Raw genomic sequence first — 19141 nt, forward strand, 5'->3', positions numbered from 1 at the left:
TTTTAATTATTAAGAATAGCACAATGCTTAACAATGTGATATTGTTAAGAAATTGTAAAAAAAATATTGAATTGCAGCTAAGATTCTATTTTATTTCACATGAAATCAAACAAGAAAGGAAATTATTTTTTTTTTAAATCCGCCAATTGTATAAAATGCTAAATTAGATTTTTTTTGTATTCAATAAAGATTATTATGTAGATAAATATTTTACAATTGGATTCAATGTAATCGAAATTCGAGACCATTCACATAGAACAAAAATCCATAATATGACTTTAAAACTTGAATGGTTAATTGTTCAATTTTGAAATTCAATATTATCAAATTACAAGAATCAATGTCTAATATCGATCAAACGTTTACACCATGACACATATTAGTGTTTTTTTTAATAATGGGGTTTAGATTGACCTCATCTATTGTAATAATCGAAGCAAGGTCTGCATGATCGAACACCCCACTTATTATTATTGAATGTTAAATGTATAAAAAGCAATGTTCGATTGCGGTTGACATCAATCACTGACCAACGTTCCATAAACAATACAAAATGTTCAGCAAAGTGAGTTTTTGCATTACGCTATAATAAGAATTTTGCGGAAAATATTTATTACTTGCAAATCGTCCAAGAAAATCGCAATTCATAAAGTGAAAAGATATAGCAATAGCTAAAGTATTATTATAAATTAGTTGAATTAAAGATTTCCGATAAGCAGCGCAATTAGATTCCTTATCTTTGTGAATACCTCTTTAAATGCTTGGTTTAACATAAATATGAACGAACTAACTTTCTGTAATTGTAACTTTATATACTAATCTAAAACTTGACCGTTTCAGATCGTAGCTTTTGGAGCCATGATCGCGGCAGCCAACGCTGGCTACTACGCGCATGGCCCAGCCTATTCCTCCCAGAGCATCGTGCGTCATGACGAAGGCCTGGGCCACTTCGCCGCTCCAGCCCACTACGCTGCGCCTTTGGCATATGCTGCACCTCTTGCTCATTATGCTGCCCCAGTAGCTTATGGCGCATACGGCGCATATGGAGCAAATGGAGCGTATGATGGCCATGATGAATATGTATGTATCAATTTGGCTTTTCAAATGAATAGCAGATTTGTTGGTAGTTCTAAAATAATTGATTATTAACATAGGGATGTTAATAGTTAATAGTGTATTCAAAAGTCACAACCATATTATATTGATCTAGCATCCTTTTTCTGAGTAAAACTTGAAAATAACCAGTCGAAAGATTGTTTTTGTATTGGCATGTGGAATACTGATCGACCGTAAGACATACGAAGATTGATGCTTATCCTATAAATAGGATATACATTATGAACTTCGAGCATAATTTGGTGCTTCAGTTATTTTAAAAGTGTAGGCTGCTTATATCCTGTAGAATAGTCATTTAAACCTAATATTATATTTTCAGGCGCACCCGAAATACGACTTCGCGTACTCCGTGGCTGACCCCCACACGGGTGACCACAAGTCGCAGCACGAGAGCCGCGACGGCGACGCGGTGCACGGCTCCTACTCGCTGGTGCAGCCCGACGGCTCCGTACGTCAGGTTGATTATACAGCTGACGACCATACTGGGTAACTACCTATGTTCAAATGTTAATTTAGCCTTCTTCACCCTACAAAGACTTATGCCGTGGCCCTCTCAAACTTGAAAATATAGGCTTTGAGGGCATTAATATCAATCTACATATCTTGTAAAATTAAAAACTTCAATACTTAATAATTGATGATTTAATAAATGCATTAATATTTTCTATTACAGATTCAACGCCGTTGTCCACACATCTGGTCCCTCTCTACACCCCCAGCCCGCCTATCATCATTATTGAAAAGTGTTAAAATAAAATAATTTATTTATTTATTATATTTCTAACATTCACAAATAAAAAATTTATGAAGAATTTTAATTGTTTTATTTTTGTGAGCACAGTATTTAAGTTTAAAATTATATGGAATTTTTAACCTAGTGTTAATTTATTCTGTAAAATTTAGTCATCTTTTTCATCCAAAAATATATTATAATCGGATAAAAAAAAATTATAACCTTCTACTGAACGTTTTCAAATGATATATTGTTTCGTTATTTTCATGATATTAACTACTGAACCTTGATAATTACTGAATCTTGACGAAGGACAATTTTATAATAAAGTGACAATTTATCATACATATTCAATTTACTATTTCTCATAATTCAATTTATACCAAACCATTTAAAAAATCCCGTGGATTACTCTTATTAAAGCTACCTAAATTACGTTGATTTCCACTCTCAAAAGTGGTTCTACATCAATCATCATTTTTTGGATACAGACTTTTTAAGAATGAAACATCTCGTGGACTCAGTCTGTATGTTTGTTTGCAATATAAGAAAACTAGGTACTCAAATATCCCCTATATTTAAGTAAATAAGATTAAATTTTATTTTATTCCTGGTAATTAGCTGAAATTAAGTAATCACATTACGAAATCGGAAAAATTCATCTGGTAATATTGATAACTGAAATTTATTTGAGATAAAATAAAATAATTCATAATTGTAGTAGAAAACACCACTTTTATAGATAGTTATAATCTGCAAAAACTCGCCACACGACCGACGAAACTTGTAAACCGCTTCACGTATTTTTTAATAAAATATATAGTTTTTCTTCTTGTATTTTTACTTTTATTTAAACCGTTTCATATCACTTATCTAAGAGCAATTGATAGCAAGAAAAATGTATTTGGATAAAAATTTCCCTATTGTTCACATACATAGGTAGGTACATCGTTTACGGATATGGAGATATGGAGTTTATATAAGAATAAGTTACCAAACCTAACCACTTTGTTAAAGGGCGACGCCCAGTTAGCTGAACTATATCCAAATTGACCTTATTGGTTGCTCCCACATACATGTAAGATAACAGAAAACATAATAACCCTTCTTGATAGTGGAATACAAAAAGTAATACATATAATATAGTACATATCTTATCTTATCTTATCCATACTAATATTATAAATGCGAAAGTAACTCTGTCTGTCTGTCTGTTACTCAATCACGCCTTAACTACTGAACCAATTTGCATGAAATTTGGTATAGAGATATTTTGATACCCGAGAAAGGACATAGGCTACTTTTTACCCCGGGAAATAGAATAGGTTTTATCCCGGAAATCCCACGGGAAAGGGAACTATGCGGGTTTTTCTTTGACTGCGCGGGCGAAGCTGCGGGTGGAAAGCTAGTCTTATATATAAAAATGAATCGCAAAATGTGTTGGTAAGCGCATAACTCCAGAACGGCTGAACCGATTTCGATAATTCTTTTTTTATTATATTTCTTGAAGTACGAGGATGGTTCTTATGTAGAGAAAACGTAAACATGTACCACGGGCGAAGCCGGGGCGGACCGCTAGTCTTATATATAAAAATGAATCGCAAAATGTGTTGGTAAGCGCATAACTCGAGAACGGCTGAACCGATTTCGATAATTCTTTTTTTATTATATTCCTTGAAGTACGAGGATGGCTTTTATGTAGAGAAAACGTAAATATGTACCACGGGCGAAGCCGGGGCGGACCGCTAGTCTTATATATAAAAATGAATCGCAAAATGTGTTGGTAAGCGCATAACTCGAGAACGGCTGAACCGATTTCGATAATTCTTTTTTTATTATATTCCTTGAAGTACGAGGATGGTTCTTATGTAGAGCAAACGTGAACATGTACCACGGGCGAAGCCGGGGCGGACCGCTAGTATGTATATAAAAATGAATCGCAAAATGTGTTGGTAAGCGCATAACTCGAGAACGGCTGAACCGATTTCGTTAATTCTTTTTTTATTATATTCCTTGAAGTACGAGGATGGTTCTTATGTAGAGAAAACGTAAATATGTACCACGGGCGAAGCCGGGGCGGACTGCTTGTCTTATATATAAAAATGAATCGCAAAATGTGTTGGTAAGCGCATAACTCGAGAACGGCTGAACCGATTTCGATAATTCTTTTTTTATTATATTCCTTGAAGTACGAGGATGGTTCTTATGTAGAGAAAACGTAAATATGTACCACGGGCGAAGCCGGGGCGGACCGCTAGTCTTATATATAAAAATGAATCGCAAAATGTGTTGGTAAGCGCATAACTCGAGAACGGCTGAACCGATTTCGATAATTCTTTTTTTATTATATTCCTTGAAGTACGAGGATGGTTCTTATGTAGAGAAAACGTAAACATGTACCACGGGCGAAGCCGGGGCGGACCGCTAGTTAATTAAAAAATATACGCATAGATATCTGGTTCATTCTTATTTCACGTTATTTCACGTGAACCTTATCGCAGTATGAAAATTCTGATGCTATTCAAATACAAAATGCAATCAAATTGATATCTTTTCAATAAATTATTAGTATACATTGTGTATACAAATCATTATTATACATCGCCATCAATTAAATATTGGTAGAACTTTTGCAGTGAAACTATACTCGTTGAGGGTAAAATTACAAGGTCGCGTCATGGCAATACCGTCACGTAATAGAGTAAGGCGACGATTTTGGTACCTATCTTTGAATATTGCCAAAGAAGTTTGACTTTCGACTCGAGGGTTCGGCACACACGCTATTTTTATAAATTTTTTGTCCTGAAATAAAATTTTTACATAAAATTATAAATGCGAACTCATTCAACTCACTCATCGAATTAACTCGTAAAATTATTTATTATTTAGAAGGTAAATATAAAGTCAATACATATGTGTACGTTTGAGATAAATTATATAATTAAGTTCAATAGAAGAAATAGTTCAAATCTATAGTGTCTATAGTATGTTTATAAGTTTTGCGTGACGAAACACATTATTGCGATACATTAAAATGATTTTAATTGACCTCTAATTTATAGTTTACCACGTGGTTCCTTTCTCCCCACTTATTGTTCGTTAAAATAATATAAAAAGTACTCTGCAACCACTACCTGATATCAAATCTTATCAGCTCTTACAACCAAACATAACTAACCAAACAAAATGTTCAGCAAAGTAAGTTTGCTGCCTTACATTGATTTACAGGCGTTTGGTATTGAGAGGATTCATTGAGATTAATTGCTTCAAAATCTTAATTCATCTTAAGAAAAATAATGCAACAATATATAATTTTTGTTACCTTTACAGATCATTGCTTTCGGAGCGTTCCTAGCCGCTGCTAAGGCCGGTCTCCACGGTCACGCCGTGTCGTCCCAAAGCATCGTGCATCACGGAGCGCGACACTACGCTCCCCTCGAGGCGGCCCCATTGGCTTACAGCCATTACGCCGCCCCTGCTCACCAATATGAAGGACACGACACCTACGTGAGTTAGAGTATTTTTGTTATGTTTTACGACTTCCTTCTGGATTGGTCTTTGTCAATTTTTAAATTATAAGTCAATATGAATAAACATACTGTTCTCTTTCATCTAATGCTCTAATTATATCGATATAACACGACCAGGCGCACCCCAAATACGACTTCGCGTACTCCGTGGCTGACCCGCACACGGGCGACCACAAGTCGCAACACGAGAGCCGCGACGGCGACGCGGTGCACGGCTCCTACTCGCTGGTGCAGCCCGACGGCTCCGTGCGCAACGTGCACTACACCGCTGATGACCACAATGGGTAATACATGGTCATCATATTGTTCTGTTGTACCATAATACTCAACATAATATTTTTTTACAAATGAATATTCAATATATTATAAAGCTCTTGTAAGTGTTCGTTTTTAATTTTTCCATTTCATTTGTTTCAGTTTCAACGCCGTAGTCCACAACTCCGCCCCTTCCGTGCACCCTTACACCGCCTACCCTCATCATTACTGAATAATTAAAAAACTATAACAATGACCAAAGTTGTTTATTGCAATACGTTTATTTATTAATAAATTGTAATTAAAATTATTTCTCCTTTTTATTGTACTACTTTTCTTGAATTTCCTTTGATTAATTATCTAACATCCATCCATACCATCTACTTAATTGCATCTAGATCCTCATATAAATTTCTAATTCTCGTGTTTGTTGCCATACTGCTTGAAAAATCATGCATATTTCAAGCAATTGAGTAAGAAAATTAATGACAGTAAGTTTCTTTAACTTCAAGTTTTCACAGTAATTATTAAAAAGTTGGTGTTTTTTTTTTTTAATTAGCGTGGTTCCTTTTAAGAGATTAATTTAGTAAGGATCGCACTCAAACATACATAATATTATTAACTAAATGACCGACACCCTTTACAATTAAATGTTTTTATTTCATAAATTATTCTGAGAAAAGGAGAGGGAAAGAATACATGTTATTTGCTTAAGAAATCAAAAAATCAAAATCAAAATCAAAATTGTTTATTTGGAACACAACAACACATTACAAAAACTTTATGCACGATGGCACCCATAAAACCTTAAATAAGCTGCGGCACAGGTGCCAACGCCCGCCTCCATACATTAGTAGTTCCACTAACCAAAATTTTAACAGAGTGAGATTATGTGAGTTTTGTGAGGTTGAGTGAGAAATGTAGAAGTTTAGATAGTGGTTTTGATAATTAGTTCAGTTTCATCATACGAGAGGGATAGAAGCCAATTTAGGAGTAAATTATGTGTAGTAAGTAATTTGTGATAGTAAATTAATAACATAAACGAATAGCAACTATTATTTCAGTATAATAAAGAAAGCAACTTTATTCATTGCACTTTCTAAACTAACGATTTTAAAATATATATTTTAGTAAAATACGTTTACATTAACTACATCTTACATAAGTGTGGTGAAGGATGAAAAATGTAGATAAAATATATAATGAAGTTCTTTGTTAAGTAAGTGACACCTTTCTTAACTAAGATTAAATCTCTAAAGTGTCAATTGAGAAATATAACGTTTTATAAACAATTCGCAGTCGCTAAAGAGATTGAAGAAGTAGTTAGTCCTACCCCTGAATTCTCAGTAGTTTTGAATCCTAAACAAATCGACTATTACTGTGAAAATGTTATTTATTTTATTTATTTATTGAAACAGAATCATTCTTTGTACTTACAGTAATAATACCAAAGCATACATAGAATTTAGTAACAATATGTTAACAAAAATACAAATAAAAATATGGAGTTACATACTATGTGCATCCAAGTACCTACCTGATACAGAGGTCTAGGACAGTATTTGTACTGCTAGCAAAAATGTCAATTGTGGCATCGGAGGCCAGCACACGATTTAACCTTTTGAACGCCAATGACATCTATAGATGTCATGCGCAATCGTGCCCTGTGCGCCAACGACACCTATACATGCCAAGAAACAGATCATAGATAAATACAAAATAAACATATTAAACCTTTACTTTTACGTGTTTTATTTATACAGTTTATGAACTGAATCCCCAGTTATAACATAATTGTACACAGTAAACAAAATTGCCAAGTAGTTATTCAAATATTTGATGACAAAAAATAACTTAATTAATGGCTAAAAAAGCATGTTCTCTCGCGCCAATGACATGTATACGTGCCTACTAGTGATGTAGTGTAATATTCAAGTAACTTCATTAAAATTTCAGCGAAATTACTCTAATTCGCTTAATTTTTGTAATAACTACAAAAAAAATATATAAGCTTAGTCACTGAGAAAAAAGGTAAATACTACATTCTTTGGTATAATACCATATTGTCTATATTGTGGATATTGTTGATTTGAATAGTTTCCTTTTCGCTAATCATGCGCATCCCTAGCACAGTATCGATATGCAATCCCTTCTGCGCCATTGACATGAATAGATGTCGGACTGGTGACGTCGTAAGCGCGTGCCGTGTTGTTAAGTGCGGAAAGTTGTAAAAATATTTTATCGAGTATTGCCGAGAGTGTGAGTGCCTTTATTAGAATATTCTTATGATACAAATTGTCGCTATGTCATATCAAAATATGGTAACCTACATATAATTAGTATTTGTAATAACTCAAGTATTAAACTAAATGATTGGAAAATAAATATGTAGTTTTAGAGCTATTACGCACTGTCGACAAGTCGCCGGCGACTGTGACTTACTATAGTTTAAATAGGGGCTTGCGCACTGTCGTCCAGGAGTAAGTCCAGTCGCCGGCGACTGGTCGACAGTGCGTAATAGCTCATAATGCAATTCCCTTTATTTAAAGGTAATAGTTGTTTTGATATTTACAAATAAACACTCCACAATAATACCTATAGTTCATATAAACTTAATAAATAAACTCGATAAGTTATAATAATATACAGCTACACATCCCTAATCAGAAGCGAGAGATTATAAAAAAAAGGATGGTTGCCCGCGCCATTGGCATGTATACATGCCAATGGGGCGTAACTGATAGAGAATAGTGCTGTAACTTGCTGCAATTTTATATGTATTTTTGTATCTCAAAAGGTTGATTTTTTTGTTGATAGTTGCTATTTAATGTGGTCTTAAGTTTTTACAGTAGGAGATGAGGTTAAATAAATATTATTTTTGTGTTATAAGCTGTTTATTCAAATATTCAGACGTGAATTATTATGTTTATCGATAACATTTTGGAATCCCTACTATTTTCAAGGTTATCTCATTGAATTTGTGGCTTGGCGTGGAGGGCACGGCGATGCGTTTTTGCTCTGGCGGTCAAAAGGTTAACAGATGAAGGGCCGAGTGTGTCGGAGCGGTGCCGGCCGCCTGCGTCCGCACACAGGCCTCCGCGAACAGCGGCCGGCGGCGCAGCGACACGCCGGGAGGCGGCGCCCACAACCCGCACATACCCAAAGCGACATAGGCCAGTGGAAATTAACATTAAATTCGCAAAGCACGATGTAGATTTGAATTTTTGGTATGTTGTTTGGATCAGTTAGGGTGATGTAAATCCCAATTTGCAACTTCGAAAAAGTTGTGCTCGCTGCGCACCACGTGATAAACTGCGAAAATTTTGGACTTTTTTCACTTTTTGCTCTAAAAGTCATAAACTATGCGTTTCCGACAAGTATGATTCAGTACATAAATTAAGGTTATTAAATTTGCAACAATTTAAGCCTAACCGCAGCTCTCTAAACCTCATAACGACTAAACTGTGGCCATTCGAAGATGGTTCATTTTTCCGGAAATATTGAAATTTTTAGTTTTGCTCCCGTTTGAAGCAAAATATTGGCAAAAACCGCTCGTTCTATGAGAAGTTCGTATAATAAAGTTGTAGTGCATTTAATTTTCTTTCATAAGAGCATAGAACAAAGTCTGTGAGACAAATATTTCACACACAATATCTGAAAAACAAAAAGAAGGTAGAAATAGATTTTTAAAGAATTGAAACTGAGAGCATATAAAATCATAAAAAGAATAATACTTTTTCATTTGCAGGATAGGTAATTAACGAAATTACAAAATTTGGGAAAGTAGGAAAAAAGATTATACGCAAATAATAAACTGCGAAAATTTTGGACTTTTTTCACTTTTTGCTCTAAAAGTCATAAACTATGCGTTTCCGACAAGTATCATTCAGTACATAAATTAAGGTTATTAAATTTGCAACAATTTAAGCCTAACCGCAGCTCTCTAAACCTTATAACGACTAAACTGTGGCCATTCGAAGATGGTTCATTTTTCCGGAAATATTGAAATTTTTAGTTTTGCTCCCGTTTGAAGCAAAATATTGGCAAAAACCGCTCGTTCTATGAGAAGGTCGTATAATAAAGTTGTAGTGCATTTAATTTTCTTTCATTAGAGCATAGAACAAAGTTTGTGAGACAAATAGTTCACTCACAATATCTGAAAAACAAAAAGAAGGTAGAAATAGATTTTTAAAGAATTGAAACTGAGGGCATATAAAATCATAAAAAGGATAATACTTTTTCATTTGCAGTATAGGTAATTAACAAAATTACAAAGCTAATTAAATTCGCAACAATTTAAGCCTAACCGCAGCTCTCTAAACCTTATAACAACTAAGCTGTGGCCTTTCAAAGATAGTCAGTTTTTCCCGAAAATTTCAAATTTTTAGTTTTGCTCCCGTTTGAACCAAAATATTGGCAAAAACCGCTCGTTCTATGAGAAAGTCGTATAATAAAGTTGTAGTGCATTTAATTTTCTTTCATTAGAGCATAGAACAAAGTCTGTGAGACAAATAGTTCACTCACAATATCTGAAAAACAAAAAGAAGGTAGAAATAGATTTTTAAAGAATTGAAACTGAGGGCATATAAAATCATAAAAAGGATAATACTTTTTCATTTGCAGGATAGGTAATTAACAAAATTAAATTTTCTACAACTTTATTTTATGACCTTCTCATAGAACGAGCGGTTTTGCCAATATTTTGGTTCAAACGGGAGCAAAACTAAAAATTTCAATATTTCCGGAAAAATGAACCATCTTCGAATGGCCACAGTTTAGTCGTTATAAGGTTTAGAGAGCTGCGGTTAGGCTTAAATTGTTGCAAATTTAATAACCTTAATTTATGTACTGAATCATACTTGTCGGAAACGCATAGTTTATGACTTTTAGAGCAAAAAGTGAAAAAAGTCCAAAATTTTCGCAGTTTATCACGTGGTGCGCAGCGAGCACAACTTTTTCGAAGTTGCAAATTGGGATTTACATCACCCTAACTGATCCAAACAACATACCAAAAATTCAAATCTACATCGTGCTTTGCGAATTTAGGGTTTTTTAGTGTCGATTTCTACTGGCCTAACAGGATTATTAAGGAAATTAAAGTATCTACCTACCAATGATGTAGATAGGTTATAATTGACGCCGAAACTGGCATGTTCACAGACCACAATGAACAGTATGTTCTTATGTACATGTCTCTTTTTCAGTCATAAGCTCATGACTGACCTTGACGTCTCATTGTATGTGCGCTTGTGTCCCGTTATTGAAGATCGAATGTTGTTTTAACTTATCTAGGCTTAATATATGAGGAAGAAAGGATTAGGTAGTTGCGATTTTTTTTTTATAAATTGTTCTATAAAATTAATATCAACCAATTACTTATTAGTAATCTGTAATATTGTAAGGCTAGAGTATTGGTTAAATTAATTTAACCACCAATTCCGGCCTATAATATTTACTGTATAATTTTTTTATGCTTACTCTGATAATTAGAATATGTAACATTGACCTCCGGAATTTTGGCCATGACGGCTAATCTAACACATCTTATTGCAGTACATAATTATGTATGCGCAAATGCAAATTAACACCTAATCCTTTACTCTTCAATTAAACGAACGAAATATCCAAAACTAGTGCAGTGATTAAGCACAAGGAAAAACTTAAAAATTTTGTACCAAATGGATTAAAATTACAAATTCTAAGATAAATACATAGGTGGCAAAAGCTATGAGTTTATTATAAGTGGACTAAATAAAAGACCAGTTTAATATATTTTAAGACTACTATTTCCAACCGTTTTGAATTATTTTCACAGAGCGTCCCAACAGTGCAGTTTTCATTTAATTATATTTTATCGTGTACATAATTTTTTCTGGTGAATTTTAAACATGAAGATTAAGATGCTGAAAGATATATTTAAATAGTTTTGGACAGTTAAACTCCGTTATTCAAATCAGCGTGTTTTTTGGGATGTAGAATGTAGATATTTACTCAACGAGCTCACCTAACGATTATAAATATCTATTAATACAATTGGTAAGTGTAAATAAATAAGTCTAAATTATAAATAGTCGGTATTCGTGATGAAATACAATATTGCGATACATTAACATGATTTTAATTGACCTCTAATTTATAGTTTACCACGTGGTTCCTTTCTCCCCACTTATTGTTCGTTAAAATAATATAAAAAGTACTCTGCAACCACTACCTGATATCAAATCTTATCAGCTCTTACAACCAAACATAACTAACCAAACAAAATGTTCAGCAAAGTAAGTTTATTGCCTTACATTGTTTTACAGGCGCTTTATATTGAGAAGATTCAGGAAAATTGATTCCTGACTTATTTTTTTTAAACATTAACTCTATAAAATGTTTCGAACCTTTACAGATCATTGCTTTTGGAGCGTTCCTAGCCGCCGCTAAGGCCGGTCTCCACGGACACGCCGTGTCGTCCCAAAGCATCGTGCATCACGGAGCGGGACACTACGCTCCCCTCGCGGCGGCCCCATTGGCTTACAGCCATTACGCCGCCCCTGCTCACCAATATGAAGGACACGACACCTACGTGAGTTCTAGACCATTTTTTAATGTTTACCTTTGTCAATTTTTGAAATAAACCTTTTTTAACGCGCGTTAAAAGCAAATTATAACGGTCGCGTCATGGCAATACCGTCATGTCATGGAGTAAAGCGACGATTTTGGTATCTTTGAATCTTGCCAAAGATGTTACACTTCTGACACTTGTGCTTGGCACACACGCTCTTTTTATGTTTTACTTTCTTCTTGATTAATCTTTGTCAACTTTCTAATAACACGTCAATATGCATAAACATTAAACATACTATCATCTAATGCTCTAATTATATCAATAATTAACGAACAGGCGCACCCCAAATACGACTTCGCGTACTCCGTCGCTGACCCGCACACGGGCGACCACAAGTCGCAGCACGAGAGCCGCGACGGCGACGCGGTGCATGGCTCCTACTCGCTGGTGCAGCCCGACGGCTCCGTGCGCAACGTGCACTACACCGCTGACGACCACCATGGGTATGTATCGTAATAATAACTTTTATTTACGTGTATACTATAATTGATAAAGCTTTTTCGCATCAAAAAAAATTAAAGAAATAGATTTGTCTGCATCATAAATTTAATTCTAAGCCATTCTTCATCTGCAACAATACTTAGGCATACACAACTAATATATTTCTAACTAACTAACTAATATATGTATTTGACGACGCGGTTGGCGCAGTGGTAAAATAACTGCCTACTGAGCCGACGGTCCCGGGTTCGATCCCCGGTCAGGGCAAATATTTGTGTGATGAACTCAATTATTGGTTCTTGGGTCTGGGTGTTATTATCTATATATGTATTTATTAAATATTATATTTATCGTCGCCTAGTACCCACAACACAAGCCTTAATTGAGCTTACTGTGGGACTAGGTCGATTTGTGTAATAATGTCCTATAATAATATTTATTTATTTATTTATATTCTTTAAATAGCACAATTTTTAAGCTATTGCATAGCTTCTATCGCGGGCCTTGAGCGCGGGGACCGAATCCAGAAATTCCGTAACGAAAAACCTCACGCTCCCCACTCCGACGGGCACGGAGGTGTGGCTTGAAGGCATGCTATGCAATAGCTTTACCGCGGCAGTCCCCGAGTGCCACACGTCTTTTTTATACTTTTTTATTTATTTTTGTTACAGTTTCAACGCCGTAGTCCACAACTCCGCGCCTTCCGTGCACCCTCACGCCGCCTACGGTCATCACTACTAAAATATAAATTAACAACCAAAGTTGCTAAATGTATTGTTGTATTTATTAAACTATATTAAACTAATATTTGTATTTTTCATTTATACAAAAGATAATCACGTTAATTATAAATATCCTGATAGATAAATTATTATATTTACTTTTTTATGATTATTGTCATTAAAATAAAATAAATTCGAAAAAATTATAACACCTATTATAATGTTATTATCTGATAGGGAAGGAGAAAATTGATTAGAGAAATTACGCACTGAATTAAAAAAAAATCTTTAATTTATTACCTACTACAGCAGCTTGCATCCTAGCCGCCCGATTTCACCCTCGCCTCATAAAGAATAAAAATTATTTTACGCACTTATTTACGAAACGGGTGAAGTAATTGTGCCAAATACATATAAAAGAAATCAAATATTTTCTCTTTCTATTAGTTAATATTTTTGATTTAGATGTAGACATTCGCTAATGTAGCGACTACATGGCTCATTTTATTTCTTCGCCGGATTAAAAATTACTTTTAGTAACTTTAGTACACTACATGTTTAATTGTTGTACAATTCAACACATAATAATTTGCTTACTCTATATAGTTGTATCTGTTGGCTAGATCTGAGAATCAGCCAACATCTATTTTTCATACCCCTAAGTGCTAAGAGTAAGACAGAACAACCAACGTTTGCGGGAACAGCTAGTATGTATGTAACCTGTTTTTTAAAAAACGATTACATTATAACTCTACTAGCTGTGCCCCGCGGTTTTACCCGTATCGAAATAAGAAGAAATATTTTATTCAAACCGGACCAGTAGTTCTTAGTAGAGATAAGCGCGTTCAAACAAACATACACCTCTTCAGTTTTATAATTAGTATCTTTTCCTGTTTATTTTCCGCCTAAAATCTCTAAACACCAAAATCGTATCATACAAAATATGTATAAAATTCTTACAAATAGTTCATAGTTATCATTAAATTCAACACGACGGGACGCCGGTCATGCATTTAGACGACATGTGCCCCGCTGTTTCATCCGCATTAATTTGATTAAAATAAACTATTAGGTACATATTGATATTATCTTACTTTATACTCACAACGCAGCGCACACTACGGAAGCTTTCAAAAAGTAGGGTTTCGCTCCTATAGGTGATATTAAAATTTAGATATTAAATTGAGATTTAGAGCTTATAAAGCCTTCCTCGACAAATGCATTGATGCTATTAATAAAAGCCTTAAACTATTTGATGTTTGAATAAAATTAACGTTTACGGTAAAGAATGTTTGTTTTGTATCGATACGCGTTTTATAAATAAAGCAAATTAGAGACACAAATACCAAAAAAATAACTTTATTAACTATCCTACAAATAAAAGCTCTAAAAAGCTATAACAAGCAAAGCAATAAAGGAAACGAATTAACGTAATCAATGTAATATGAACGTAAAACTGTAAAGTTTCACTACATAGTATAAAACTAAAAGTCGTTTTTGTTTTCTCTGTCCCTATGTCCCGAAGTATGCTTAAATCTTTAAAACTACGCAACGGATTTTGGTGCGGTTTTTTTTTAATAAATAGAGTGATTCAAGAGGAAGCTTTTAGTATATATAACTTATACAAAGCGGGTGAAGACGCGGCCGGAAAGCTAGTGATATAATAAAATTATATCGATGTGCGATTCCATTAAGTAAATGGTGATGCAGGACATCACAAAAACTATGCCTCAACGCTGTAGTAACAGTAATTTTATGTTACAGGTGCAAATTATAAATTTCTTAACGAACATCAAAAGAGCAAATCCGTACGCAAAAACTATATGTTGCAAACTATCACATCTATTACAGGAATTCTATAATCTTATCTCATAAAGATCTACAAAAATTTTATGGACTGTAACGCAAAATAATGAGGATTTTTGTAAATTAAGAAGGCACTATTACACAATGTAAGGCCATCTCGCGCTTTATTAGAATTTGAAATTAGACACATCCATAATAAATTAATTAACCTTCTGTTACCGCCATAATTTAAAAAATACTTATTAAAAAATGTTATATTTTAAAATACTTACACATACATTATATGTACTTATATACCACATTTGAAAATAAAATTAAAAGATAGCTTTACACTTTGTCTATGAACAGTTCAATTCTTTCAGTTGGTTATACCAAAAGAAAAAATTGAAAATAGCTACTGATCTTCTCGTAAATGTAAAGTTTAATGTATAGAAATATCAAGCATGGTTTCATTTTCAGATTATATTTGAATGATGGACCATAGTAATAAGTTTTTCACATAATTTGTTTATTTGTCCTCTTACCCTACCACATTAAGGAATCATTCTCGTATAGAGATATATTTCATTACCTACTACAGAAAGTATTTTATTTTTATGTAATTCAAAACACTGTTTTTGAAATAAAAAATGTGTGAGATTTTATAAATAACTTATCACCCGTTTCCTCCTATTAGTACGTAAGCTTACAAGAATGTTTAATAGTTTGTACTATGCCGTTCAGTTATTCTCGCTATGCATTTGATATGAAATTATGCATTTAACTAATTTCAGCTATGAGACAATAATGTTTTTATGTTTGAGTTCATAAAGTTAAAAATATGTGAACCCTTAAGCTTTGCAATCTATTTGTTCCTCATTCTTACCTCACCCACAAGATAACAAAAGTACAAACAATAATGACATCTTATCATGGCCTGATTAGAACCGTCTCAACGTAGTTCGCATGGTATTATTGTTAACTAACTACCATTCAATTGATAATGTGTAATGAGAGAACGGTGAAGACAAAGCAAAGCGGCCTTGTAGTAAGAGGACGATCTAAGATGCGCTCTCGACGCCCCACCGTTTTATGATGAGAATTTCTTATAAAACCCACGATTAATTATCAAAGGTATGTCAGTCACAGTTTCACGTGCAACACAAAAAATGTTTGCTAAAGTGAGTTTCATAGACCAAAAATAACAATTTGTTTTAAAAAAAAATGCTAATTTAATTTATTTTTCAGATTATCGTGATAGGTGCTGTCATAGCCGCGGCACAAGCTGGTCTTTTAGGACATGGCCGTGGAGGTTATGCTCAACAAGGCGTCTCACCTTACGCTGGTCCGTATGGAGCAGCTGGATATAACCTGTACAGTGCGCCATTTGGACATCCTGGTGGCCTAGCATCTGCAGGTCCTTTGGCACATGCTTCAACATTCCCACAAGCCGGCCTCCATGCCAATCTTCTAGGCCATGGTGCACCTCTGGCTGCACCAATAGGTCATAACTTCGATTTTGGCCGTAACGTACATGCATACCCTTCTCAATTAGGTCAGGCAGCTCCTGTAGCTCACGCAATATCTAAAGTTGATAGAACAGATGTTTTCCAATCTAGTCGTGACGGACATGTTAATCCCTTTGCTCATGCACAAGCCAGCCCTCAAGCGCAAGCAGGTCTGATAGGCCATGGTTCTCCCTTGGCCCATGCAGCAGCTTTGAATAACGCAGCTGCCGGTCATGCTCACTCAAGACCTCTTGGCCATGCTGGCTCTTTTGGGTCCGCTATTTCCCACGTGGATAGAACCGATATTATTCAAAGAGCTCCTGTTGCTCATGCGGGTCCCATAGCTCACCCTGGTTCTTTCGCCAACGCTGGTTCTTTTGCCAATTCTGGATATGCCCATGGTGGTCCGTTAGGTCAAGCAGGTCCTTTTGCCCACGCTGGTCCTTATGCTCACGCTGGTCCTTATGTCCACTCTGGTCCTTATGCCCACTCTGGTCCTTATGCCCACGCTGGTCCTTTGACCCACGCTGGTATTTTATCTCACACTGGACCTGCTGCCTACGCTGGTCCTGTAGCCCACGCTGGTCCTGTAGCCCACGCTGGTCCTTTAGCGCACGCCGCATCTTTAGCGCATGCTGGTCCATTAGCGCAAGCTGGTCCTGTAGCCCATCCTGCTCCTTTAGCTCACCCTGCTCCTTTAGCCCACGCTGGTCCCTTATCCCATAACGTACATTCATCTTTAAATCAAATTGCTCCTCTGAGTCATGCTCACGGAAATCTCGGAACTTATGGATACGCCAGCCAATACGCCAGAGCTCAAGATTACTTCGTAAGTATATAAATAAATACAGTATTAGGTATATAGTATAATAATCATTGGATATATTTTCGTAAAAAATCCTCTGCTCCTTTTTATTCACCGACAAAAATTGTTTATATTTATTAATTAGAAATAACTTTTTAGTCATACCCGAAGTACGAGTACACGTACTCCGTTGAAGACCCTCACACTGGAGATCACAAGGCGCAACACGAAAGCCGGGACGGTGATGTTGTGAAGGGAGAATACTCGCTGCTGCAACCTGATGGCTCCTACAGAAAAGTATCTTACGCCGCTGACGACCACCACGGGTATATTTTTAAACATATTAAAAAGAATCAAGTGATTAATGACAATTTGTCCCATAAACATTATATACAAAAATGTTATATACAAAAATGAAAATCAATTTGATAAGAAAACGTTAAATTGCGATATCTGTTAACGCGGAATTTATATTCACTACAAATTTTCCTTGTTTGTCCACTGATCCCGTACTGCAGTAACCTAATTCATTTATATGTTTACAAACTCAATAATGTTGCTCGATATCCTACGAAGAAGCTTCAATGTATAGTAAAATATTGCACACTTGCAAACCATGTGGTGGTCAAACCTGTTTGCGTATCATATGAGTAACGACCTCGCACGACCTTTGAAGTTGTAGTATGTTGATAAACAAGTGTATCCTAAACCCGTTACGAACCAGTTTCATTTATTTTATTAATATCTGTGTAGTTGATGAAATCATGTCATTGTTACAGTTTCAATGCAGTCGTGCACAACTCAGGACCAAGCCATCATGTGTACTCTTCGCAACACCACCATTAAAGATCAAATCTCATTAGCTAATGAAATGTTATGCCGTATTGTTTTCGCTGTGATTACTAAAACTGAATGTACAAATATGAAATAAGACTATAAAGTTATTAAAATAATACCTGCGTTGTTATTCCCGAAATCCATATCTGATCACTGATAAAAGAATGTTGCATGCAGTTATAAAATATCTTATTTAAAATTAAATATAATTAGTCATATTTGCACAAGGTATATGATATATTATAGTCTATGTGATATATTTAGTTGGTATAATTGCTATACGTAAGATCGTGTCCGAGTTATGCTGGTCGGGTTTGTATACGCAACATTACTCCGGTAGCGCTTTGGATAATGTATAATTGAAACACTTTCATCACTGCATTTTTGCATTTAATTTTAATATCTTTTCGTAACCTACACCACTACTTTCTCAATTTTTATGGCCATCATATAACTTTGCAAATCTTTTCAGACGGAATTGTCTCTTTCAATACAATTCCAGTTAAATAAAATGTCCTTCTTTTTTTTACAAATTATTATAGCATATGACTTACTTGACTTATGTTCCTGTGTCCCCTAGCTGGGGCAGAGGGCATCCACAGTGCTCCGCCAGGAGTTTCTATCGAGAGCTTCCCTTTTGATTTCGCTCCAGGTTTTCCCGATTTTCTAGGCTTCGTCTATGACTGTCCGCCGCCAGATTTGTTTAGGACGACCATGCTTACGCTTTCTTTGGGGGTTCCAGTCTAAGGCTTGCCTTGGAATATGATCAGTTTCCCTTCGGAGCGTGTGGCCAATC

General features: G+C 35.1%; 3 protein-coding genes across 5 annotated transcripts; all 3 read left to right on the plus strand.

Annotated features, from left to right (window-relative positions):
* Positions 1 to 516: 516 nt before the first annotated feature.
* On the plus strand, positions 517 to 13493 carry LOC149484510 (cuticle protein 19-like). Of its 3 annotated transcripts, none has more exons than XM_089700676.1 (4): positions 517 to 565; positions 841 to 1080; positions 1436 to 1602; positions 13360 to 13493. In XM_089700676.1, exons 1-4 carry the CDS (start codon positions 554 to 556, stop codon positions 13427 to 13429), a joined length of 489 nt encoding a protein of 162 aa, XP_089556802.1. In that variant the 5' UTR covers positions 517 to 553; the 3' UTR covers positions 13430 to 13493. The 3 variants fall into 3 exon arrangements, with proteins under 3 accessions (XP_089556802.1, XP_089556800.1, XP_089556801.1); XM_089700674.1 differs by lacking the exon at positions 13360 to 13493 and adding an exon at positions 1790 to 1928; XM_089700675.1 differs by lacking the exons at positions 517 to 565; positions 841 to 1080; positions 1436 to 1602 and adding exons at positions 11853 to 11909; positions 12029 to 12205; positions 12524 to 12690.
* On the plus strand, positions 4984 to 5944 carry LOC149484511 (cuticle protein 19-like). The gene is made up of 4 exons (XM_089700684.1): positions 4984 to 5047; positions 5180 to 5356; positions 5497 to 5663; positions 5797 to 5944. Exons 1-4 carry the CDS (start codon positions 5036 to 5038, stop codon positions 5864 to 5866), a joined length of 426 nt encoding a protein of 141 aa, XP_089556810.1. The 5' UTR covers positions 4984 to 5035; the 3' UTR covers positions 5867 to 5944.
* A 2805-nt stretch (positions 13494 to 16298) lies between the features above and the next one.
* On the plus strand, positions 16299 to 18461 carry LOC149484512 (uncharacterized). Its single transcript, XM_089700642.1, has 4 exons — positions 16299 to 16376; positions 16444 to 17532; positions 17668 to 17834; positions 18288 to 18461. The coding sequence occupies exons 1-4, from the start codon at positions 16332 to 16334 to the stop codon at positions 18352 to 18354; spliced, it is 1368 nt and encodes a 455-aa protein (XP_089556768.1). The 5' UTR covers positions 16299 to 16331; the 3' UTR covers positions 18355 to 18461.
* The last annotated feature ends 680 nt before the right edge of the window (positions 18462 to 19141 follow it).

Source organism: Colias philodice, chromosome 11 (genome assembly GCF_061535455.1).
Source record: "Colias philodice isolate Cphi_HAF_F1 chromosome 11, ilColPhil1 Martin Lab GWU primary, whole genome shotgun sequence".
NCBI lineage: Eukaryota > Metazoa > Arthropoda > Insecta > Lepidoptera > Pieridae > Colias > Colias philodice.

Bases quoted from the DNA above. Each gene is read 5' to 3' on its own strand.
- LOC149484510 (XM_089700676.1), top strand. The intron at 1,081-1,435 runs GTATGTATCAAT...TTATATTTTCAG, and splicing joins ATGATGGCCATGATGAATAT to GCGCACCCGAAATACGACTT. The intron at 1,603-13,359 runs GTAACTACCTAT...TTTTTGTTACAG, and splicing joins ACAGCTGACGACCATACTGG to TTTCAACGCCGTAGTCCACA.
- LOC149484512 (XM_089700642.1), top strand. From the start codon at position 16,332: ATGTCAGTCACAGTTTCACGTGCAACACAAAAAATGTTTGCTAAA. The intron at 16,377-16,443 runs GTGAGTTTCATA...TTTATTTTTCAG, and splicing joins CACAAAAAATGTTTGCTAAA to ATTATCGTGATAGGTGCTGT. The intron at 17,533-17,667 runs GTAAGTATATAA...ATAACTTTTTAG, and splicing joins CCAGAGCTCAAGATTACTTC to TCATACCCGAAGTACGAGTA.
- LOC149484511 (XM_089700684.1), top strand. The intron at 5,357-5,496 runs GTGAGTTAGAGT...TAACACGACCAG, and splicing joins ATGAAGGACACGACACCTAC to GCGCACCCCAAATACGACTT. The intron at 5,664-5,796 runs GTAATACATGGT...CATTTGTTTCAG, and splicing joins ACCGCTGATGACCACAATGG to TTTCAACGCCGTAGTCCACA.